Genomic DNA, 26,767 nt, shown 5'->3' on the forward strand with positions numbered 1-26,767 from the left:
GGTGTTAGCCTTAGCTACAGCAATTGGAGAACTAGAGCTTGAACACTGTAGTGAAAATGGTTGGAAAATGTAGATCATGAAAAAAGATGTGTGGATTTGAAAACATTATTTGTACCAAAATAAGCCTATCTTCTAATTCATTTTATTTCAGTCTTTTTGAAGTACTCATACAGCTAGCTTTAGTAGATTCTACTAAAGTTTGGTTTCCCAAGAATTTATGCCAAATAATAATCCCAATAGAGTTCTATTTTTCCCCATTATAACCAGTACTTGGGATTATTTTCAGTGTAACCACTTTGTTGATGATTATTACTATCATTTTTTTATTCAGGGGCAGTTTTTGTATAACCAAGCATATAAAATGTACAGTGTGGTTTGTTTTGTCAGATGTGTGCACTTAGCTAATTATCACATCAAGCAATCTCTGGCATCCCTTTCTAACAAGATCACTCACCAGGCCTTCCAGGCTTACCTGGCTGAATAACTCCCACTATTTACTTCTCACTTTTCATTCTTATTCACTTTCCTTTGTCTACTGCAGGCTACTAAAAATATCCTCTAGTCATTTTAACCTTAAAAGTAGGATCGATTATGTTGCCACACAGTTCAGTTTCATATCCATTAAGCATCTCTAGTCTAATTTTCTATTCAGTTATTTTGCAGCTGCCATTTTGCTTATTGTGTCATCTTCACTGTTAGTTTATTAAATAATTATTCTTACTAAGGACCTACTTGCTTCCTGGGGCTTTGACAGCTACATTGCAGAGATTACTGGTAATCTACACACAAGAAGATCATTAACCACATTTATACATGAGGCATCAGAAACTCAAAAGCTGATAACTTTGCTGAGCTTACAAAATATTTAATTTAGCAAAATAAGAACCCAAACACATTTAGCATACACCTAAAGAAATAAATGAGTCTTAGATATAAATCATTCTACTTCTTCCAGGATTTCAATTAAATATATAGGGAAGAGGAAAAAATGTAACCAGAGGGGTGATGGTTTCCTTTATTAGAAGAAAAAATCACTTCCTTTCCTTTGGACTACTCCTCTTTTAACACAGATTCCTTAGTTAAAATAACTTGAACGAGTTCAAAGCTGTGTGTGGTTCTCCAGGTAAAAGTGTTTTTGTAGTCTTCCCAAATGTTGATATTGAGTATATGAGGAAGTCATTGTTAGTATCTATTTTATGTTGCCAAATTTCATTATCTAGATACACAATGATGTATTTCATAGAATGACACTCATCTACTATTAGCTTTGGAGAGCAAATTCTAGCAGCAAATCATGGATTTTGATAAGAGCACAATTTGGAGGAAATAACCTTCGCCATGCAAGATTGTTGAAAGTGTCCCTTTGGACAATTCATGCAAAAGTGTTTTGGAACTATAGACCTATATATAGAAGGTAAACTACTAGAGGAAATATTTTACTTTTTCTAGATATGCTTTTGAGAAAAAGATATTTAAGTGAAGCTAAATTATCGATGGTATGGATGTTAATATGGAGTGTATAGATCAAAGGCATATATATGTACAGGTAAATTTATTTATAAATATTTGTCAAAAGAAATATTAACATACATTAATATTGTTAGAAGAAATACAGAGCCGGCGCCGCGGCTCACTAGGCTAATCCTCTGCCTTGCGGCGCTGGCACACGGGGTTCTAGTCCCAGTCGGGGCACCAGATTCTGTCCCGGTTGCTCCTCTTCCAGGCCAGCTCTCTGCTGTGGCCCGGGAGTGCAGTGGAGGATGGCCCAGGTGCTTGGGCCCTGCACCCCACGGGAGACCAGGAAAAGCACCTGGCTCCTGGCTCCTGCCATCGGATCAGCGTGGTGCGCCGGCCACAGCGTGCTGGCCGCGATGGCCATTGGAGGGTGAACCAACGTCAAAAAAAAAAAAAAAAAAGGAAGACCTTTCTCTCTCTCTCTCTCTCTCTCTCTCTCACTGTCCACTCTGCCTGTTAAAAAAATTAAAAATTAAAAAAACGAAATATAGAAACTTTAATTTCTCTGTTTCCCTTTTGCTCTGGAGACTACATTGACCTACAAATCAGGACAAGCATCAGACAAAGACTTTTTATTGTTTGATCAAAAAAGATACATAATCCTTATTTGATTCCTTGAGAATGATGAACAGACCAGCTCCCAGACACATTTGGTGTTAGTATTAAGTTTATGAAGAAATGATATCATTATAAGCTACATGGCCTGCTTTTCATATGTCAGAAGGGTAAAACGTGCTTGAACAAAACATTTTGAAAATAATGCCCCCAAATGTATCACCTTTGAAACGCACTGCCAGAGATAACATTAGTTAACAATGATAAAGAAATCCAAGATCCCTTTCATAAAAGCAATTTTCCCACTCCTCCCCCAGCTTCTCCTCTACCTGCTATTCCTCATCTTCCTTCTGTTCTTACTTTTTTTCTCATTATTACAAACAAATAATAGCAATTTATCTCATAAAGTGACTTTCTCAATAAATCCAGAAGGGAAAATATTGGCATTCCTTTGCAAATTAAGTTGACAAAACTGTAACATTTCTAAATATTAAATTTCAAACAGTATTTTTCACTTTGTGTTTCTATGTGGGTACAAACTGTTGAAATCTTTACTTAATATATGCTAAACTGATCTTCTGTATATAAAGAGAATTGAAAATGAATCTTGATGTGAATGGAAGGGGGGAGGGAGAGGGAAAGGGGAGGGTTGCAGGTGGGAGGGAAGTTATGGGGGTTGGGGGAAGAAGCCATTGTAATCCATAAGCTGTACTTTGGAAATTTATATTCATTAAATAAAAGTTAAAAAAAAAAAAACAAATATTTAATCTAACAGCACACATCATTCCTCAGTAGTCATGAAAAGGGTTACAATTTTTTAGTTTACTTAGATAATACTCAGGTACAGTAGCTTTCCTTACATAAACATTATTAAGTGAGTGATCAATTATTGTTTGATTAAGAAATACTCTAGTCCTCATAAAAACTTGTTAGCAATTTTTTTTCGTAAAGTGACTAAATTTGTACTTCTGTAAAATACTATTTGACACTTTGAAAGACAACATATATCTACTAGATCCCTGGTTGAAAGGGAAACAATGATAAAGTATAATGCATATTTACTTGTATAGTTTAAAAGATGCTATTTTTTAAAACATTTAGTGTATTTGAAATAGGTCAAACATTCACTTGCAACTCTTAGTACTTTGACAAACGGCTGAAATTGTTTAGAAATCATTTTAAAACTATCAATATCATAAAGTACAAACTCTAGAGTACTTTTTACATATTTTGAGGCACTGAAACATCAAGAAAAGAAGAATACTTCATTAGGTCAGGTCAATTTCCACTATTCAGTAAAGTAAAGGATAAATAAGAAAGATTGTGTGTTCTACATTATCTATAGATACCCTTTTACATGAACACTTTGAAACACAACTTTATCCAATAAGCGAAAATTTGTATTAAAACTCATTAGTGGAATAATTCTGATTCCTTGATTTATGAAGGCAAGTTTTTACTTTTGATGAGAAATCAAATTATCTTTTCAATTTGTTATTAAAATATTTATCATATATATATATCACCTTTATTAAGTCCATTTACTGTATTCTTTTCTGCATAGCTAACATGTCAAAAATATATCATAGAAATTTCATTTTATTGTTTTCTCCTGTAGTCCACTTTTTTGTTATTTTTTTTTAAATTTATTTGACAGAGTTAGACATAGAGAGAGACAGAGACAGAGAGAAAGGTCTTCCTTCCCTTGGTTCATTCCCCAAATGGCCGCTGCTGCAAGAGCTACGCCGATCCGAGGCTAGGAGCCAGATGCATCCTCCTGGTCTCCCATGCGGGTGCAGGGGCTTAAGTGCTTGGGTCATCCTCTACTGCCTTCCCTGGCCACAGCAGAGAGCGGGACTGGAAGAGGAGCAATAGGGACTGGAACTCCGTGCCCATATAGGATGCCTGCGCCGCAGGCGGAGAATTAAGCAAGTGAGCCATGGCACCAGTCCCCGTTCTGTATTCCATTTAATAATGTGTTTTTGTCTGTATCAATACCACATTAATTATTATTGGTTGATTGTTGCCATCCAGACATCTGATTTAGATTGTTGTTTTTCGAGTTTAATATTAAACAGAAGTTGGCATTTAAAGACAATCCTGTCTTTCATTTCTTCTACTTGGGATGTCTATTTTGGAGATTTCATTTTATTTTTTAAAAATAGTTATTTATTTGAAAGACAGTGACAGAGAGAGAGAGAGAGAGAGAGAGAGATTTTCAATCAGTTGGTTCACTCTCCAAATGGTTACAATACCTGTGGCTGGGACAAATTAAAGCCAAGAGCTTGGAACTCCAACTGGATCTCCAATGTGGGCACCAGGGGCCCAAGGGCATGGCCCATTGTCAGCTGCTTTCCCAGGTGCAGTAACTGGGAGCTGGGTTGAAAGCAGAGCAGCCGGGATTCTAACTGGTGTTCACTTGGAATGCTGGTGTCATGGCAGTGGCTTAACCTGTTTTGCTAAAATCCCAGCCTCTATCACTTGTTTTTAAAAATACATTCTAGAAAAGTTATACAAAGTTCACTTAAGCACTGTTTCTAAATTGTATGGAGTTGTGTTGACAATTTCAAATTATGTATAATTTTTAATGATACCGCATTTTTTCTAGATATAAACTAAGTATTTTCCCATTTATTTACTGTCTTCAATTTAGTTTCATAATTTTCTGCAGTCTGGTTCACATAATTTGCACTTTTAAAAATACTTTTCTGCAAAAAATGTGTCAGTGATCCCTTTAGACCCATTCTCTACCCTGTCTGTAATATGCCCTTGGGGCTTGATCCACTGGAATTACTAACAAGACTCAGATAAAAGGGATAGAGATTAAAAGAAGGAGGAAAAAAAGTTATATGGAAGGAAGCCCAAATAACATTACATGCAAGCTTCCAGAGTTCCTTTTCTAGTGGATTTGCACAGTGTGTGCTAATTGTCCGAGCAATGATGTGTGGTGATGATAGGAAATGTTGTCAATGAGGGGAGCTTATCTGAACCTTGGTGTATAAGATTTTTTTTTTTAAGATTTTACTTAATTTATTTGAGAGATATAGACAGAAGAAAACACAAAGAGAGAGAGAGGGGTCTTCCATCTGTTCGTTCACTCCCCAAATGGCCGCAACTGCCAGAGCTGAGCTCATCCAAAACCAGGAGCCAGAAGCGTCTTCCAGGCCTCCCACCTGAGTGCAGAGGCACAAGCACTTGGGTCATCTTTTACTGCTTTCTCAGACAATAAGCGGAGAGCTGGATCTGAAAAGGAGCAGCCAGGACTAGAACTGGCGCCCATAAGGAATGCCAGACTTGCAGGAAGAGGAGGCTTAGCCTACAAAGCAATGGCATGGGCCCTAGTGTCTAAGATTTTGGTAAGGCATAAACTAACTAAGTGTCCAGTGTCTGTGTAACTGTCTTCAGCTGCTTGAACTTTAGGCTCTCAGAGCAAAATCTGATGATCATCTTAAATTAAATTGCCAGCACAACTACCTGGTCAAACAGATGTGGGCCAAGGCCATGAACATATAAAAGCATTCTCATCAGACTGTATGTTCCAAGGGATCAGAGTTCATCAACCAAGAGTCAGTTAAGACTGGTTGTTAACACAGGACTGTCTTGAGAAAGTGCAGAGTTTGAGCAAGCCTGACCTGCAGTTAGTGCATTCCAGGTCGGCTTCTGAATGAAGTCAGCTCAAGGGACCGGGAGGCCATCTTTTATTAACTTTCCCAGTGGCAATCGTTGAGATTCACTTAATCAGTTCACTTTGCAGACTGAAATTCAGGGACGTTGAAAACTCCACTTCTTTCATGAACAGCTGTAACTTCGTAGTAAAATCCCTTTGATTCTCAATACAGAATACATGTGCAAGTTAGGGCAATCTTATATTGTTCTTTACAGTTCTTACAAATTCCATATATATTTCTTGTTTTATTGTGCTGGTTAATACTTTCCACCTAATAGTAAAGGAAATTGGGATTCTAGTACATTCTTGCACTTGCTTTATTTTTTTTAACTTTTTTTTATTATTTATTATTTTTTTGACAGGCAGAGTGGACAGTGAGAGAGAGAGAAAGAGAGAAAGGTCTTCCTTTGCCGTTGGTTCACCCTCCAATGGCTGCCGCAGCCCACGCACTGCAGCCAGTGCACTACGCTGATCCGATGGCAGGAGCCAGGTGCTTCTCCTGGTCTCCCATGGGGTGCAGGGCCCAAGGACTGGGGCCATCCTCCACTGCACTCCCTGGCCACAGCAGAGAGCTGGCAACCGGGACAGAATCCGGCACCCTGACCTGGACTAGAACCTGGTGTGCCGGTGCCGCAAGGCAGAGGATTAGCCCAGCGAGCGGCGGCACTGGCCTACATTTGCTTTAGAAGAGAATTGTATCTTGTTTAAAATTATGTGGAGTATATAACCATTGATATTCACTCAAAGAACTTTCACTGTCTCTCTTGTAAGGATTTATTTTTATGACAAATTATAATGTATGGCTGAAAATAACATTACAATTTAACTTATTGTATATGGATATCCAGGTTCCTAATACAGTTTATTAGAAAAGTATTTTTATCCTCACAGTGTACTATTGGCAATCTACCATAAATGGATGAGTTTATTTCTGGGCTTTTCTATTTTGTTCCATTGGTCTACATATCAACTTTAATGATACTATCATATTGATTTGATTACCATACATTTGTAATATATTTTGAAATCCAGAGTGTTGTTGCCTCCAGATTTATTCTTAGTCAAAATTTTCTTGGCTACTTGGGCTTTTTTTCTGGAACCATATGAATTTTGGTTTTATTTTCTCCACTTCTATAAATAAATACCAATAAGATTTTGATATGGATTCATTGAATTTCTAGATTGATTTTAATAGTATGGACATTTTAATAACTCAAATGGATTAAAGGCTAAAGCATAAAATCAGAAAACTAAAACGCTTAGAAGAAAACAAGAACATGGTTTTGACTTTTGTCTAGAAAATTATTTCTTAGATATGACACCAAAAGCCCAAGGGAACAAAGGGAAAAATAGACAAGTGTTATTGCATAAAATTAAAAAAGGATTCTCTATAGCAAATTAATAATCAATAAGATGAAAAGACAATTTATGGAAACTACTTGTAATATTATTTATGTGCAATATTTCTCTTATTTATTATATCTAATAAATTTTTAATCTACAAATATATAAATAACTCAATGGAAAATGACATAATTCAAAAATGAGAAAGGAAGTTGAATAGATATTTCTCCAACAGAAATATGCAAGTAACCATAGGTACATGAAAAGGTTCCCAACAATAATAATTGCTAGAGAATTGAGATTCAAAACCACAGTGAGATATCACCTCAGACCCGTTGGAACAGATGTCATTGAAGCAACAAATGATAACAAATGTAGGTGAGGGTGTGGAGAAAAGGAAACCCCTATACACTTGGGTGTGGTTGTAAATTGGTGCAGCCACTATGGAAAACTGTACGAAGATTCTTCAAAAAAATTGAAAGCAGAACTACCAGAGTATGTGTTTAGTCTGACAGTTAGCTAGAACACTAGTTAGGAGACCTGCATTCCACTTTGGAGTGCCTGGGTTCCATTCCTGGCTCTAGCTCCTGATTGTAGTTTCCTGTTTATTGTGATCCTGAGGGACAGCAGTGATAGCTCAAGTCAAGTCATTGTAGTCATGTAGGGAGAGCCTGGATTGAGTTCACAGCTCACCAGCTTCAGCTTCTGAGCCATTGTTGGTGTTTGGGGAATGAACCAATAGATGGGAGCTTGCTCTGTCTGTTTATTCTTTTCTGTCTCCCTCTGATAAGTAAACCAAAATTTAAGTAAAACTTATCATATTATCCAGTAATTCTAATACTAGGTATCTATCCAAAGAATTTCAACAGTAGGATCTGGAAGACATAGTTGAATACCCAATGTTGCATTATCACAGTAGACAGGAAACAGAAGGAACTTTAATGTTGGTATATTGTGGAGATGAGTGGATAAAGAAAATGTGGCATATAACTAAAGTGGAATATTGTTCAGCCTTTAAAAAGAACAAAAGCCTATCATTGCAACAACATGGATAACACTGGTGGTCATTGTGCCAAGTGGAATGAATCAGACACAGAAGGGCAAATACTACATGGTATTACTTATAAATCTAATGTACTCAACTTTCAGAGAGAGAGAGAGGAATGGTGGTTGCCAATTGAGGGGTGAGGGAAAGAGGGAGTTATTGAATGCAAATTTTCAGTTATGCAAGATGAGTAGTCCTAGCAATCCACTACACAGCACAGTCTAGTAGTTAATACAACTGCACTGTGATTTCTACAATGTGAAAAGTGGGTAGATCTTATGATAAGTGTTCTTATCACAAGAAAATGAGAACAAAACCATAATAATTATATGGCCATGGAATCTTAAATGTTATTGGAGTGTTTTTGGCATCGATTGTGGGGATGGTTTCATGGGTATACACTAACCTCCAGTGTCATCAGTTTGTATTCATTCAATACACTATTTCTTTGAGTGTCAGTCATATCTCAAAGAAAGTGGTTCAAAATAAAGATGAGTTCTGCCAATTTTTTGAATACATTAATGATATTTTGGTATTTTCTTTCTTTTCAAATATGCTGCTGTTGTACATGACATTTATAAACTACCTATTAAGCCTTGATTTCAAGTTTTGGGCAGTGAAAACATACATTGAACCTAAAACATCTGTGAAACCAGGAAGTTTTTAGTGCTGAGAAAGGATGGGGCCACATGGACCAGCAAAGGAGTCAATGTGAATACCTTTCCAAACAATAATAACTCTCAGGAATGATGTTTTTCTTACAAGTCAAGACAGGCAATTTTTCTTGCTGTGAACTTCCACGGAGTGGAGTTTGTTTATAAGCATGAGGGTAGATCTTGGGAGTCCAGTAATCTGCAAATTATGTGTGAAGTAAGGAGGCATTGGGCAAGTTTCTAGATTTCCTACTCTCCCAACACATACTTTGTAACCTTCAAAAGAATAGCTCAAGGTTTGGTAAATGCTTGTACTTCTGGGATCCACTTTTTTTTTTTTTTTAAAACTTTGGGAATCTGCTGATTTTTGTCTTGTGATTCAAAAAATGAGTTTTAAGAAGAAATTTTATATTGTACCCAGCATTTTAAATGTTTCAGTTTGCCATACAGGAAAATTTGTGGATATTTATTTTCAAATTTATTTACATTAATCCTACTATGTAACCAGTGCTACTCCTTGGTTTTCTCAGATAAAATAAGAGGTGTTTCTAAAGTAATACACATAATTGAGGTGAATTTCCACATGATATGAAATAGTTGCTCTTTGTCTTTTTAAATTGTTTTATAATGTATCATGAACTTTGCCACAGTAAAGATAAGTTTATTAGATTTTTTTTCCTTTTTATTGCTTCCACTTTATTTATACTGTATAAAATTTCATCTTCTAAGACTGTACCATTATTGTTTTTTTTTCTTCTTTCTTGGCTTTTTTTGCTGGCCTTAGCATATATTCCAAATTCCTTTGGCTGTTTTGTACTTAGATATTTAAATGAGTCTTGCCTTCTTCATAACAAACATCATCAGCCTGGTAAACATTGACAACCTTCTTTCCTGTCTAAAAGTTAATATTTAATTTGTTCCACCTCTAATTGCCGTTTCCAATCTGAGTCCAGCAAACGCTTACACTTTGCAGAGCAGTGCGGGAGCTGCTGCCATGAGGTGTGAGAAGTGGGTCTCAACAGTTCTGCTGCTGCAGCTTTGCTGTGCTGGCTGTGGGCTCTGTGGGAATATCCTGGTGTGGCCCTGCGACATGAGCCATTGGCTCAACCTGAAGACTATCCTGGAGAAACTCACCGAGAGAGGTCATTATGTGACGGTGTTGATTTCCTCACACACTTTCCTGGTTGATTACAGTGAATCTTCTGCTCTGAACTTTGAGGTGGTCTCTGTGCCGAACAACCAAGATAGTGCTCTGAATGAACTATATGACTTTTTAGAACTAGCTGCGAATGTCTTGCCAACACTGCCGCTCTGGCAATCAGCAATAAAACTGCAAGAGTTCCTTGCTAATATGACGGAAAACATGAAACTTTTCTGTGAGAATGTTGTCTACAATCAGACACTCATGAAGAAGCTCCAGGAAACCAAGTATGATGTAATGGTTATAGACCCTGTAATTCCTTGTGGGGAGCTGGTGGCCGAGTTGCTTGCAATCCCCTTTGTGAACACACTAAGGTTCTCCATGGGCGACATTGTGGAAAAATACTGTGGGCAACTTCCAGTTCCACTTTCCTATGTGCCTGTCTCCATGGGGGCACTGACCGACAGAATGACCTTTATGGAAAGATTGAAAAATGTAATACTTTCGATTTTCTTTAACTTCTGGCTGCATCAATATGATTTTCAGGTCTGGGATCAGTTGTACAGTAAAGTATTAGGTAAGAGACTGCTTTTCATGCTAAGCTAGTTATGAAAACACATTTAAGTTTAAGAAAATTCTAGAAAAATGGAATGAATGTGTTTTCAAAAACTTTGCCACATTACACTCGGTTGCCAGTAACTAATTGGAAAGGGAAGACAAGAATTACCTTGCTATAGCTCTCCATTTTTTAGAGAGAGATTATTTATTTTATTTGAAAATCAGGGAGAGAGAGAGAGAGAGGAGAGGAGATTTTCCAGCCACTGGTTTCTTCTGCAAATGGCAGCAACAACCATGGCTAGGCCAGGCAGGTCCTGGATGTGAGTTCAGGGGCCCAGAGATTGGGCTGTCTTCTGCTTCTTTCCCTGATGTATTATCAGGGGGCTCGGTAGAAAGTGGAACAGCTGGGAATTTATCTGCCTCACCACAAAGATGCCTCTGCTTTATTTTTTTTTTTGTAGTCATTAATCCATTTTGTTAGATATCTTGAAACTTAATAGTGTTATAAAAAAAATCAAACAAAAAACCACATGTAAACAAATGTCAAAACAAGACAAGATCTATTTTTGTGTGATAAAGTATATTTCAAATACTTCTAATACACCAAATTTTCATAATTGGGGACATTTGACCTGTTACTGTAAAAAAGAGTAAATTTTTTTAAACAGTAAGAAAATCTACTTGCTTAATATCAGTAATAAATTATGACTTTTTAGAATCAGTGATCATTTCTCTCACATTTTTGTCATACTTCTGTTGGACCAGAGTATCTATCATTGCTAATTTGTCTCATAAATTAAGGATGACACTTGAGTTAGTCCAGTATGGATGGTTCTCCTATGGTAAGTCATACTGAAAAGTTTCTAGGATGCTTGATGCTTCAAGGAGTCTTATGCTGAAAGCTTAAATCTAGTTCTAAAAGAATTTAAATCCTGAGGGATTAAAAGATAGTAAATTTTTACTTCACTATAACATTTATTCATCTTGTTTCTAATTGTTTGCCATTTCTGCCAACAGGTGGTATTTGCTTTGTAAAGTTCATAAATATAGTTCCCATCTGAATCCATTAACAAAGGCAAGCTTCCATTCTAATTACTACTAAGAATCTTAAGGCTATGTGGCCTAACAAATGACAGATCATAAAGGGGCATTAAATATTAGCTCAATTAACTCCCTGATTGTATTAAATACCATATGCTGAGTGGCTTAAGCAATATTATTTTCTCGCAGCTCTGGAGGATAAAAGTTCTAGATGAAGGGTTTCTAGAGTGGGTTTCTTCTGAGGCTTCTCTTTTGGGCCATAGTCTTTTTAAATGTGCATCTCTGACGTTTCTCTCTTTTCAGGACACTGATCATATTGGATTTGGGCTCTGCCATTGAAAGTCATTTAACTTTAACCACCCTTAAAGACTGTTTTTGTAGATGCAGTAAGCCTTCAAAGTATAAATTTTGGTGAATCACAATCTAGTTCCTAACATTGATTTTCTAATGGCTACTTTCTTTCATAGAACTAAAGGCAGAGGATCCTGACTTAAAAATCCTTAGCTTTAGACATGTTTTTGAAGTCCTACTGCCTTGTTCTCGGAGCCAGGTGAGCAGTCTGTTAGGCTCTTTGGACTTACAAAAAAAATAGATTCTTGGCCTCAATAGTTTTCCTCAGAGAGAAGTGAAAGAGACAGAGCCACAAACACATCATTGAGAACCTTTGGTACGAAGTGATATGAATGAAGCTCTCTGAGAGCACACAACCTGAAAGTGAACAGAAGCACAAGTGTTCTCATAGGACGTAAAGGGGGAAAAGCATCCTCCACTAAGCAGAGCGTGTGTGTTGAAAGTGGCACTCATCTGTGCGTGCTCGAAGTACCTTTTCATAGCACAGGTGTGGTGATTTTATTCCTTTGAAGAAAAGCTGGCATGGCTTTTCATTTTCTCCATGCCTTTGTAGTGGTTTTGACCTTTGATGTGCCTGTTTTCACTATAGTCTCTCGTTACATAATCATGTGTTTAATAATGTGTATTCACTGCTTCTGGATTCCTAATTTTGATCTGTAGTCTCCTAATTAATCTTGCTCTTTTTAACCATACTGACCTAAAATGCCATCCTTCTGTAAAGAAATTCATTGAGTATCTTTATTTCATACATACTGAGGCATGCTAGATTACATCAAGCCCAGGAGAGAAAATAGTTGAAAATAAAATAGTAAACATTGTTTTCTCCTAAAAATCTCTGTACCAAAGGCGATAGATTTCACTATGGCCATAAATTTTACACTGACTCCTGCCTCCTGTTATGTTTTAGTGACATTCTGTCCTCATTTTATTTGAATCACATTGTGCAATAAGTGTTGTATACTCTACTAGCCCACATAAGCAATTAAGTTCTCTGTAGCCACTATTTCAAGAAGACTTTATGTTTGGGGAGACAGAACAGGGGGGAGTAAAAAGATAGGGGGTTGAACCTGCCCAGACAGAGGGCAGGGGTTTGAAATCGGGATTCATTTGATTTGAGCGGGGAGCAGAGTCTCTTCTTAAGTTGCATTTGGGGGAGGTGCAGGGCGCCACATGGACCCTCATAAGGTGGGTGGGGGGTTGCAGCGGGCTCTGTGGCACAATGGATAGTTTATTGGACTTCTAAGGTTGGTGGGGGGCATGCAGAAAGACTCTTACAGTGCATTGTCTTAGCAGCTTGGAATGTCCCTGGTGCAGGGCTTTCCAGAGCATGAAACTTTCCATTAGCTTTTACACTATCTATCAGCACCCAGTTTCATCAGGTTAGGGGTTCAGGTCCAGTGTTCTCACAATTTATAATATGTCTCTATTCATCTCTGATTTTATGTATTTGAATCTTCTTTTTTTCTTAGTTTACCTAGAGATTTGTTGACTTTTTTTCCAGTTTTCTAAGAACTGCTTCTTCAATATCTTGATTTTTAAAATATTTGTATTGTAGTTCCTATGTCATTTTTTTTTTTTTTTTTGACAGGCAGAGTGGACAGTGAGAGAGAGAGACAGAGAGAAAGGTCTTCCTTTGCCGTTGGTTCACCCTCCAATGGCCGCCGTGGCTGGCGCGCTGCGGCCGGTGCACCGCGCCGATCCGATGGCAGGAGCCAGGAGCCAGGTGCTTTTCCTGGTCTCCCATGGGGTGCAGGGCCCAAGCACCTGGGCCATCCTCCACTGCACTCCCTGGCCACAGCAGAGGGCTGGCCTGGAAGAGGGGCAACCGGGACAGAATCCGGCGCCCTGACCGGGACTAGAACCCGGTGTGCCGGCGCCGCTAGGCGGAGGATTAGCCTAGTGAGCCGCGGCGCCGGCCCCTATGTCATTTTTTTAAAGATTTATTTGAAAGTCAGTTACACAGAGAGAAGAGAGGCAGAGAGAAAGAGAGAGGTCTTGCATTTGATGGTTCACTCCCCAATTGGCCACAATGGTCGGAGCTGCGCCAATCCGAAGCCAGGAGCCAGGAGCTTCTTCCGGGTCTCCCACTCCACCTTCCAAGGAGGACTGGAAATCTCTCTCTTGTCCTAGAAAGTTCTCTCTTTCAGTCCAGTGCTACCTAGAGCCAGGGAATGTGTAAAACGGGCAGCTCTTTCTCCTATTTTCTGTTTTGTTTTTGTGACTTTTTTTTTAACATTTATTTACTTACTTGAATTGCAGAGTTAGAGAGAGAGAGAGAGAGAGAGAGAGAGTGAAAGAGAGTGATTATCCATCTGCTGGTTCACTCCCCAAATGGCTGCAGTGGCCAGGGCTGGGCCAGGTCAAAGCCAAGTGCTAGGAGCTTCCTCCAGGTCTTCCATGCTGGTGCAGGGGCTCAAGCATCTGGGTCATCCTCCTCTGCTTTCCCAGGTGCAGTTGCAGGGAGCTGGATCAAATGTGGAGCAGCCAGAAACTGGTGCCCATGTGGGATGCTGGCATTGCAGACAGCAGCTTAACCTGCTATGCCACAGTGCTGGCCAAACTTTTGTTATGTAATACGATAACCAGGCACCATTCTCTCTCTTTTGGTTTCTCCAGTGAAAATGACTTGTTCATGAATAGGTATTCAAATTGCAATCTCTGTGGGAAGATGGCACTGAAAGACTTATTGATGAGTAGATTGTAATCTACTGAAGTTATATTTTGTCTGTTTTGTGAGGTGGAGTCAGCTTCTTGTTACTTCTCTTCGCTTTGTTTTTTTCCATTTTATTTCCACTTTCTTTCTTCTTCCCCCACTCCCTCTTTCATCTTTCCTCCTTTCCTTTATCCTTATGCTTGCACAAGGATAAATAGTCATCTCAATTATTTCAGGCTCCTTCTTTTCTCTACATGTCTGCAGTGCTTGCTATGTGTCGCTCCCCCTCTTCGTGGAGGAACGACACTAAACCCTGCCTAGGTTTCATATCCGAGTCACGGCACCATTATGTCGCTCCCCCTCTTCGCGGAGGAACGACACAGGACCCTGCGCTGTTCTTTTGTCTGCTCGGCCCTTCCCGGGTTTGCTGCTGGTTCTTCCCGGGTTGGCTACTGACCGACCCTTCCACCTCCGTGGAAGGGCGGTTCCCCCTGCCACTTTCCCCACTTCCGCGGGGGAGCGGCACACCACCGGCCGGCTCTCTCGGGGGCTGCTCAGGTGTTCCCCTTAGATGTTCCTGGTGCATGTTGTTTCTCTCCTCCTTTATAGTCCTCTTCCACCAATCCCAACTCTGCTACCCACACGCCGAGTACGCTGCTCTCCTCCAATCAGGAGCAGGATCAGCTCCTGCAGGTCATCACTCAAGTTGGCGAGAGGCAGCTGCTACGTAGAAGTTGTTACTCCCTTCTCAGCGCCATATTGTGGGAGAGCAGATGCATAGAATAAGTCTTAATTCCAGTAACAGTCTAGTCCGAGTTGCTCCCCACAGCTATGTCATTCAAAATTTCATACTTAAGTGATTGTACATATTTGCTTTACTTCATATTATGCAAATGCGTCCCTTTATGTCTGTTCATCAGTATCTTGACTATTCTTGCCCTTTTGCTTTTCCATACACGTTAGAATCACATGTGGGGCTGGCGCCGTGGCGCACTAGGTTAATCCTCAGCCTGAGGCACCAGCATCCCATGTGGGTGCCGGTTGTATAGTCCCAGTTGCTCCTCTTCCGGTCCAGCTCTCTGCTGTGGCCTGGGATAACAATGGAGAATGGCCCAGGTGCTTGGGCCCTTGGGCCTACATGGGAGACATGGATGTAGCACCTGGCTCCTGACTTCAGATTGGCATAGTTCTGGTTGTTGTTGCCATTTGGGGAGTGAACCAACAGAGGGAGGATCTTTGTCTCTGTCTCTCTCTTTCACTGTCTGTAACTCTACCTGTCAAAAATAAATAAAATCTTTTAAAAAAAATCACATGTAAAATTCTACAAAAATTTCCAAATTTCTGAAACTTGTGATTTTCAAGCTTTAATAAATTTTACAATGAATTTGTTAATTGATTTAGGAGAATGGACCCCTTTGTAAAATTTGATTCTCCTACACATAACGGTATTAGCATTATTCACATTTCTAAGTTTAATAGGATTTTATAATTTTAAATATAAATAGTTCCTACAGGTTTTAGAAAATTATTTATACTTTTTAAGTTTAAATATATATATATAAAATTATATTTTCCTCTAATTGTGCACAGAAACTGCAGCTGTTATTCCATAATTTTTTCAATGCACCAAGTCTTCAGACTATAATATTCATTCAAAATATTTGTTTGTGTACTCTTTTGGACTTGCTGAATAAAAGAATAACATCATATAGATGGATACATAGGTAGATCTTGTAGATCTTTGTTCTCATCATTTTTTTCTTGTTGAACTTAAGTTGTATAAAATATCATTGAACCAAGGCTGTCATTAGTACAGGCCTATCCTGATAAACATAATCAATATTTTATCATAAATGATAATTTTGTTTAAGTGTTTGTTTTGAGGGAGATGGCTTTGTTGGTATAAAATAACTTTTTTAAGGGCCAGCACTATGATAGTGGGTAAAATAACTTTTTTCTTATACCTGATTTTAATAGCTTTTAAAATTATGGGAAAAGAGGAAATGCTCAAGCATTGTTTAACAATTAGAACATGGAAAAATTAAAGAGGGTAAAAATAAAATTCATTCGTATGAACTACTGCATGGAATTAGCTAATTTTTAAAAAAAATAATTTCCATTTCATTTTTGCCTTGAGGGAAAATATGCTTTGTGTAACAGAAATTATTTGATATTTTTTGATAATAGCTTCAAAATATGTGGTCAGTTTTCAGTAATGTTCACATGCAGAATTTTCATAAACAGAAATGTTTATGTACAGCAGATGTGACATCAGTTTATGAACAATCTGCCACAAATCTATCTCAATTATGGAGAAATTTTAAATTTCTTTGTAATTCTGACAATGTTGGCCTTTTAAGGTTTGGTATGCATTGGTATGTTTAGAATTGTTATAGTTTCTGAGGAAATTAAGTTTGTTATTTGTTTATCTGTGACATTTGTACTTTTTATTGACTGTAAGTTGATACTTTTAATATTAGTATAGTTACACTTCTATTCTTTGCTAAGGATATTTGCAATACATTTTTCTATTAATTTACATTACTTTTATATTTACCAAGATGTGATTTTTTTTGATTAAAATATAATGGAGTAATTTTTAGAGAATGTTTTCTCTTATTTGTAGCAGATTTGTTATGTATGTGTTTTTATTTTGAAAAATAATATATTACATTTCAAACATCTTTTTGTGTTTTCTATTTCTTCATTATTTCCTCCATGCTTATTGTGCTTTTATAACTAGTTGAGTGATTTATAAATTTTATTTTGATTACTTTTTCTTTACTTACTTAAAGTTAAATGTTATATTATACTTCAATGTGATTCCTGTTAGCAGTATAAAACTGAACTTTTAAAACCCTAACAATAATTCCCTGCCTTACTTTGTAATTTTCAAAAAAGGCTTGCTTTTTCATTTGAAAGTCAGTGTTGGGGCCAGCACTGTGGTGTAGAGGGTGAAGCCACTGCATTCAGTGCCTGCATCCCATATAAGCACTGGTTCAAGTCCTGGCTTCTCCATTTCCAATACAGCTTCTTACTAATGCACCTGGGAAAGCAGCAGAAGATGGTCTGAGTCCTTGGGCACCTGTACCCATGTGGGAAACCTGGAAAGAAGCTCCTGGCTCCTGGCTTCAGATTGGCCCAGCTCCAGCCATTATGACCACTTAGGGAATGAACCAGCAGATGGAAGATCTTTCTCTTTCTCTCTCTGACTCTGCTTCTTTGTAGCGCTGCCTTTCTAATAAATAAATAATTTTTTAAAAAAGAAAATCAATGTTACAGAAAGAGAGAGAGAGAGAGATCTTCCATCTGCTGGTTCACTCCCCAGATGGCCCCAAAGGTCAGGACTGGGGTAGGCAGAAGCCAGGAGCCAGGAGCTTCTTCCGGGTCTCCTACATGGGTTGCAGGGACCCAAACACTTGGGTCATTTTCTAGTAAGGCATTTGGTCATAAATGCAAGCTATCTCCAGTAATTCTCAAATTTAACAATTTTATGAACCCTATATTAAATATATATTTAACCATTATGCTTATAAACTAAGGAAAGGTTTGATGATAAATTTTACTGCAGTGTTTTCATTTCATCCTTCTCCCACATCACGTTTAAATTGCCTTTTAGAAGGCATAAATGTTTGATGTGAAAGGGGTGAGCTGAGGTTTAAATCAGATCTCTGGTAATTTCATGATGAGCGCCCTTCAGTGCTTCTCACATGAAATTAGGACATTGGTTTCCATGACATATGTGCAAACACTACTAAGTACTGACTCTAATGCATGCTGTGCACCTGGGAAGTGTGAGCAGCGGTTCTGGCTAGAATGCCTAATAAGAGAATTCACATCTGAGCTTTTATTTTCTCAATTTTAAAATATAATTTTATGCAAAGAAATGCTTTGTTGATTGCTTGAACCCACTCAAGGTTCTCCACAAAACTACTAAAGTCGATACTTGCAATTAGTCCCTTGAAACATATTTGAAGGTAACTATTTTGTAATTTTTTTAAAAGATCTATTTATTTATTTAAAAGAGTTACACAGAGAAAGAGGGAAAGACAGAGGCAGAGAAGGAGACGAGAGAGAGAGAGAGAGAGAGAGAGAGAGAGTTTTCCATCCTCTGGTGTGCTCACCAATAGGCTGCAATGGCCTCGACTGGGCCAGACTGAAGCCACGAGCCAGGAGCTTCATCTGGGTCTCCCCCGTGGATGCAGGCATCCTAGGACTTAGACCACGTTCTACTGTTTTCCAAGCACATTAGCAGGCATCTGGATTGAAAGTGGATTAGCCAGGACCGGAACCTTCTCCCATATAGAATTCTGCCATTGCAGGTGGTGGATTTACTTACAACAATGCTGGCACTGTATTTTGGGATTTTGTTGATATCTACAAGTGTATCTCTTTCTTTTTTCTATTTATTTATTTATTTATTTATTTATTTATTTTTGACAGGCAGAATGGACAGTGAGAGAGAGAGACAGAGAGAAAGGTCTTCCTTTGCCGTTGGTTCACCCTCCAATGGCTGCTGTGGCCGGCGCGCTGCGCTGGTCCGATGGCAGGAGCCAGGTACTTATCCTGGTCTCCCATGGGGTGCAGGGCCCAAGCACTTGGGCCATCCTCCACTGCACTCCCGGGCCATAGCAGAGAGCTGGCCTGGAAGAGGGGCAACCGGGACAGAATCCGGCGCCCCGACCGGGACTAGAACCCGGTGTGCCGGTGCCGCAAGGCGGAGGATTAGCCTAGTGAGCCGCGGCGCCGGCCAACAAGTGTATCTCAAATCCTCAAGATGGGTTACATTGATGGTGAATTAACCAGGGAATTATTTTTAGAAAATAACGACAATTTACGTGAGGGGATTTGACTCAGGAAGGAAGGCTGAACTGAGGCTGGTGGTATCTTTCAAGGACGTGTGAGAACCAGAGACCGTAATAAGCTGTAAAACAAAGACGTCTTCCTGATGGGACACTTGAAAGCCACTGGTAGGTCACTGAATGTTGAAGTTCTGGAGGTGGTCTATCACCAGCCATTTAATTCGAGAGAAAAACAAACATTAAATTCATTACTAGTTGGAGTTAGAACAAAATGTCTCAGTTTACATATAGTTGTGAAATGACACAAGTTACTTTTTTTACTGTTCAAAAATCCTCATTTTTCTGTTTTCCAATATCTCTTCATTCTCTCAATCCTCCATCCCTCCCTCCCTAACTCCAATTTCTTGTTCTTTCTTCCATCCTCCTTCTCTCTCTCTCTGTCTCTCTCTCTCTTTCTCTCTCATAACCTACAATTATGTTGAGTGTTCTGGATGACCTAAATTTTTCCTTTACAGTATATCAGAATAGTAGTGACACATTTTTTCTCATAAAACATATATATTAACTTCTTGCACCCAACTTTCTTAATTTCCTCTAGGAAGACCCACCACATTATGTGAGACTATGGGGAAAGCTGAAATTTGGCTAATTCGGACATACTGGGATTTTGAATTTCCTCGTCCATACTTGCCTAATTTTGAGTTTGTTGGTGGATTGCACTGCAAACCGGCCAAACCTTTACCTGAGGTATGTCTATGACAGTGAAGGATTTTATGCACCTTATAATAAAATGTTTTATTTTTCTTAAAATTTATAGCCTTGATAACAGAAATATGTTGATGAGTATCATTGGTTTTCCTCATCACAGGGATCTCTTTGAGTGATATAAGGACGTTATCAGTGTGGGATGGGCATTTGTGGCACAGCTGGTTAAATCACTGGTTTGGATGCCTACATCTCATATGGGGGTGCCTGACTCAGGATCTTGCTACTCTGCACTTCTGATCCAGCTGCCTGCTAATACACCTGGGAGCAGCAGATGATGGTCTAAATACTTTGGTTCCTGCCACCCATCTGAATGATCAGATGGAGTTCTTTGCTCATGACTTCAGCCAGGCCTAGCCCTCGCTTTTGCTGGCATTTGAGGAGTAAACCAGCAGATGGAAGATCTCTTTAGATCTCTCTCTCTCTCTCTCTGCCTCCCTTTCCCTCTCCACATCTCTTTATTTTTAAAATAAATATATAGATCTTTAAAAAAAATCAATACGTGTATGGCATGGCTACTGGATTGGAGGGATAGGAAATCAGACCCAGGGTAATCAACATTGCTTTCGCTGTTAACCACCCTGAGAGTTATGGACAGGCACGTTTATTAAATAATTCCACAAGCATGCTGTCATGAGAACTCTTTTGTGCTTTGCACAGGATTTGATTAGTGTCAGGGAGTAAGCCTTGCAGGAACACATAGTATTCGGCAGTATCCTAGCTTATAAACTTAAGGGTATATTTGATAGTGGTGACATTTACTGTAATAGGAAAAAATTGGTGGAAAAAGCCCTTTGAGTTGAACATGATGACCTACTTTATGTAGCTTTGTTGCTGACCTATTCACTTTAAGGATCCAAAGGTATTTTCAGGTGATTCCTAGAAATCATCTGAGTGATGTAATTCTCAGTCTCAGCAGAGGGCATTACAAATCTGTCGAGAATCAGCAGTATAAAGTAGACAGAGCCAGTGTTGTATGGGTTACCAATGAGAAAAAGTCAAGTTAAAAATTCAGATCATTGTGGCAGTTCTGTGTGTATCATTTTACTGAATCAACATCTGTTTAGGAGATGAATCAAAATGCTGAAACATCAATTCTTGGGATTTCAGAAATCTTCTTTAGACATTAAACTGAAAATAGAAATCTGCTTTCACTTAAGACATCATCTTCCTTAACATTCTTTTGGGCCCTAGATTAAAAAATATTATGATTTGAGAGCAACCACAAATAGTTGAGCAGAGAATGCAAGGCACACCCCTAGAAGGCAGCAGTCAAATAAATCATTATGTGAAAGGCTTTAATCCCTGATTTTGCAGTGGCTAATTTGTGAAACTCTGAAGTGTTGACTCACAGAATTTTATTTGTGGAGGAATTTGTATGTTATCTCTGCTCTAAGGGTCAAACTTAAAGAATCTGGCTAAAACCACACTCAACTTCTGGCTTTTAAATTAGGAAAGCAAGAAGCAATGTCATATAAATGCCGTTGTTATTAGAAAACATTAAGTGGTTCCTCTTCTTCTAAGATACGTTATTATATGTCACATCTCTTACATATCTCTTCATAACAGAAGAAATCAGTGAAGGCAAAAATGAGAAAAAGTGATTTTGAATACCAGTGTAACAGGCAATCAATTTATCAATCATTTATTGGTTATAACTGGCATACTAATATTTTTAAAGGTTTATTTATTTATTTGAAAGTCAGAGTTACACAGAGAGCAGAGAGAAAGGAGAGAGAGAGAGAGAGAGAGAGAGAGAGAGAGAGAGAGAAGAGGTCTTCCATCTGACTCCCCAGCTGGCCACAATGGCTGGAGCTGAGCTGATCCGAAGCCAGGAGCCAGGAGCTTCTTTCTGTTCTCCCACGCGGGTGCAGGGGCCCAAAGACCTGGGCCATTTTCCGCTGCTTTCCCAGGTCACAGCAGAGAGCTGAATCAGCAGTAGAGCAGCTGGGCCTCAAACCAGTGCCCACATGGGATGCCGGCACTGCAGGTCAGGGTATTAACCCACTGCGCCACAGCGCCAGCCTCGGCCTACTAATATTTTTTAAAGGCTGGCCTGGCCTTTTTTTCTCACATTTCCTCCTATGGAATAATGATTCCATGTACTCTGAGAAGACCTGCTCCTTACTGCTTGTTCATTTCTATCATGATCTGTTTCAGTGTTTTCTCATATGACCATAGGTTATATATTTAAATACAGGCTTCAGAATCATATTGTCTCTTCAAGAAACTGGATGGTTCCATGTGTCAGAAAATAATCAGTCCAACAATTTGTCTTGACTCTTCCTATGTAGAAGTGCAAGTGAAACTTTTTAATTAAAAATAATTATTTTTTGAGAGAGAGAGATAGAGAGAGATCTCCCATCTGTTGGCTCCTTACCCCAATGCCCACAGCAGCCAGGGCTGGCCAGGAGCCGGGAATTCAATCGGGGTATTCTAAGTGGAAGACATGACCTGGCTTCCAGAGCCACCACCACCCGCTGCCCTCTGTGTAGTAGCAGCGTGCAGGAACTGGGGGCAGAGCCACGACGTGAGCTGACATGAACCCAGGCACTCTGATATGGGATGAGGATGTCCCAAGCACTGCCATAATGCTCCCCTCACTCCCCCACTTTTACCCTTATGTTGCTGCATTGTAGAATAAGGGTAATTTGAATAATTTGAATTTTATCTCTACAGGAAATGGAAGCATTTGTCCAAAGTTCAGGTGAAGATGGTGTCGTGGTATTTTCACTGGGTTCAATGGTCAAAAACCTCTCAGAAGCAAAGGCCAATCTGATTGCATCAGCTCTGGCCCAGATTCCACAGAAGGTCAGTGTCACCTCTGATCCTGGTGAACAGAATTTTTCTATTTGAAGTGAGTGGGACTGGAGCTGCCCAGTGGCCCCTCAGCTCTAGGTAGAATGTCCTTCACAAGCAGGCTGCCAGCTGTGGCTGGAAAGCTTGTTTCCAGACCTGCCAGCATCTCCCCACTATAGCTTCCTGTGCTGCATGTGTGACCTTGTGGTTCTAAATCACATCCTGAAGTGGACATCTTCACCCAGAGCTCATAGGGGAGAGGGCTGAGCCCCTAAGAATGGAGCTGTCTCTGTGAGCCCCCAGCCAATCAACACGCAGTATAAGAAATTCCCCCATTCCATGGGAACCCCGATAGAATGACCCAATGAAAAGATAGTAATCCTTCAAAATGCTGGGCACTTCTTGAAAGTCAGTGTCCCGTTCCGGCACTCTGCCTGGTCTCCTATTGGACCAGATGATTTTCTGTCTCATACCAATCAAATAAAAGTTTCTGGTTCTTTACAAATTGTTTGCCAGCTATTTATTTGGTGCTTTTCCAAATGAATGTTCAAGCTCATTTTTTTACCAAGCATAGCTGGCACTAGTTTTAAGTAAAAAAATTGGTAAAAGATGAAGGTAATATATTTTGTCATGCTACTTGCTTTCTAAGCCTTGACATCTCTATGGAAAATATTTTTGTAGGAATTGATTCCTCCTGGAATAAAGATGAAATTGTTAAGCCCCACTTTTATTCCTGAAAATATTTCGGCCTGTTTTAGCTACTCCAAAAGTTCTGATGTACATTAGCTTTGTAGTTCAGAACAAGAGCTTAGACCCAAGATAGAGAAAATTCAGTTCAAAAATGCACTCCAAATTTCTGGTCTTAATTAAGAATCTGAGAGTGAAGGCCAGCGTCGCTGCTCAATAGGCTAATCCTCTGCCTTGCGGCGCCGGCACACCGGATTCTAGTCCCTGTTGGGGCACTGGATTCTGTCCCGGTTGCCCCTCTTCCAGGCAAGCCCTCTGCTATGGCCTGGGGAGTGCAGAGGAGGATGGCCCAAGTCCTTGGGCCCTGCACCCCATGGGAGACCAGGAGAAGCACCTGGCTCCTGGCTTTGGATCAGCGCGATGCACCAGTCACAGTGCACGGGCCACGGCGGCCATTGGAGGGTGAACCAATGGCAAAAGGAGGACCTTTCTCTCTGTCTTTCTCTCACTGTCCACTCTGTCTGTCAAAAATAAAAAAAAAAAAGAATCTGAGAGTGAAGTTGATTTAGAAATAGAATCTTGCATTCAGCTAGTTTATTTAAATTGAGTAGTCTACAGGTGAAAATAAATTCTAACATTATGCTAAAAATATGCATTTTCTTATCTAGAAGATACAAGTAACTTTACTTTTTAAAAATATAATTGTATATTTATAAATTTATAAACTATTATTGAAGTATTCTATGATGGCTTATATTTATATGTATTTTTAAAAGATTTATTTAGAGAGTGAGAAAGAAGGAGAGAGAGAGAGAGAGAGAGAGAGAGAGACCTAGACCTTCCCCTACTGGTTCACTCCCCAGATGGCCATGACAGCCAGGACTGGGTCAGGCTCAAGTCAAGAGCCAAGAGCTTCACCGAGGTCTCACATGTGGGTGCAGGGGCCCAAGCACTTGTGCCATCTTCTGCTAATTTCTCAGATGTATTAGTAGGAAGCTAGATTAGAAGCAGAGAAGCTGGGACTCAAACTGGCAACAATAAGGGATGCCAGTGCTGCGGGTGGTGTCTTAATCCACTGCACCACAGTGCCAGCACATACATATTTGTTAAAATACATAAAATGTATAATTGTTATGCTTGAAAATTTGGTATGTTAAAATTTTTACTTTTCATTTCCAAACTTGTCTGTTACAAATTTTCCACCCTTCAGTTTTTATTGTGAAATTCACATTAATTTTCCCAAAGAAAGAATATTATGTAAAATAAATGATTAAACTCCTAAAAACATACCTCATGGAAAAATGTAATACAGCCTCCATCTTGTCCTCCCTCAAAAAGATAAATAGAAAAATAAGGAAGGAACGAAGGGAGGGAGGGAGGAAGGGAGGAAAGAAAAGAAGGAAAACTAAAGAGAGAGAAGAGAAAGAGAAGGAAGGGAAGAAAGTAACTGAGAAGAAAGGAAGGGAATGGAAAGAAAAGAAAATCACTAACACAAAAACGTTACAAAATCTCATGCTAGTTGTATTTCTGGAAAAAAATTACATTTAGAACATGACAGCTATGCTGGCTCAATATCATGACATAAATTAACAAAATATTCTTATTTCTCTGAATGATTTTTAACTTTCAATTCTGATTAGTGAAATTAGCCCTGTTTATTTTCTATTTTTTCACATGTAATCTCACTCCTAAAAACATTTAAGTGATAAATATCAAAACGGTAGTATTTTAATAGAATATTAGCACAAGCTTTTCCAAAAAGGCAGATGTAAACAGTCCTACTGTAAATCATAGTGTCTGCAAACTATCATTGATATACCACTCTCTCAAACACAACCTAAATGTGGATGGTTATGTGATTTCTAAATAAGTCTACAGCCTTAAAAATACCCTCACTGTGGTTTTACTTGAAAAATTAAAGCATCAATTTTCCACAGGTCTTATGGCGATACAAAGGAAAAACACCAGCCACACTAGGATCCAATACTCGGCTCTATGATTGGATACCCCAGAATGATCTTCTTGGTAAGAAAACTTTGAGGGAGAAAAACTATACAGGTGGACAGGAGACTAGTTATATAACTGTTTAACAAAAAGAAAATTCAACAAATGTCTCATAGTTTAAAAATTTCACATTTGACTTCCAGTTATAAAGCACATATAATTAAGTAAATGACCATGAAGTTAACAGATTCATGCTTCTTCTGGTTCACAAATAAGCATCTTCAGTTAAGATTCTCATCACATTTAGAATTTCTATCTCAGTTCATGTATCACCTCCTCAGTAATAAGATCCCTGAAAATGAAGAAGGAATTAATTCCTCTCTTTCCTGGAATTACACTTTTCTGTGATAGCAATACTTTATGTGTTCAGTTTTTGTAGAAAATACTACCTTCAGGAGCATGAATTTGGTAAAGCATTCAAAATGCTACTTGAGATAGCAGCATCCTACAACAGAGGGCTTGGGTTCCAGTTCCAAATCCTGCTAATGAGACCTCTGTGAAGCAGCAGGTGATGATTCGGTAGCTGAATCCCTGCCATCCATGTGCCTAACCTGTATTGAATTCTCAGCTTCAGGCTTTGGCCTATCTCAGCTTTGGGTGTTGCAGGCATCTAGGAAGTAAATCAGTAGATGGGAGCTCTCTGTCTCTCTTTCTCTCTGTCTTACTCACCCTCACCTACTCTGCCTAATAAGCAAATACATTTTTTTGAAATTAAAGAAACAACTGCTTTGTTTTGTGAATTACACTGTGTTTTCTTTCCCCCTTCTGTCTCTGAAATTTTGTTAATGTATAACAATGAAATATTCATTTCTTTCTTCCCAATTGCAAAACTAGGTCATCCCAAAACCAAAGCTTTCATCACTCATGGTGGAACTAACGGGATCTATGAAGCGATTTACCATGGGGTCCCCATGGTGGGAGTCCCCATGTTTGCTGATCAGCCTGACAACATTGCTCACATGAAGGCCAAAGGAGCAGCTGTGGAGGTGAACATGAACATGATGACAAGTGAAGATTGGCTGAGTGCCTTGAGAACTGTCATTAATGATCCTTCGTAAGTACCATGGCTTCCATCGATTTTGTTATCCAGCGTACCAGAAGCCTGATGCTTCAGGCTTTTGAAACAGATTCATCTTTAAGTGAAAAAACATGATCAAGAGAGAAATCACCTACTTCATTTACCAAAT

General features: G+C 39.0%; 1 protein-coding gene across 5 annotated transcripts in view; it reads left to right on the forward strand.

Annotated features, from left to right (window-relative positions):
• Nucleotides 1-26,767, forward strand: part of LOC100358969 (UDP-glucuronosyltransferase 2A1) — a 54,368-nt gene that overhangs the window by 14,706 nt on the left and 12,895 nt on the right. For 2 of the 5 annotated variants that reach the window (XM_008267780.4, XM_051819756.2), the window contains 4 exons: nucleotides 19,924-20,072; nucleotides 22,770-22,901; nucleotides 25,514-25,601; nucleotides 26,415-26,634. In XM_008267780.4, the coding sequence (XP_008266002.1) occupies nucleotides 19,924-20,072; nucleotides 22,770-22,901; nucleotides 25,514-25,601; nucleotides 26,415-26,634 (589 nt within the window). Of the gene's footprint in view, nucleotides 1-9,727; nucleotides 10,498-19,923; nucleotides 20,073-22,769; nucleotides 22,902-25,513; nucleotides 25,602-26,414; nucleotides 26,635-26,767 lie in introns of those variants that run through there. The other 3 variants (XM_089302673.1, XM_089302672.1, XM_002717124.6) reach the window with 2 other exon arrangements.

This window comes from Oryctolagus cuniculus, chromosome 8, assembly GCF_051225735.1.
Source record: "Oryctolagus cuniculus isolate XC-2025 breed Fujian yellow rabbit chromosome 8, ASM5122573v1, whole genome shotgun sequence".
Lineage (NCBI taxonomy): Eukaryota > Metazoa > Chordata > Mammalia > Lagomorpha > Leporidae > Oryctolagus > Oryctolagus cuniculus.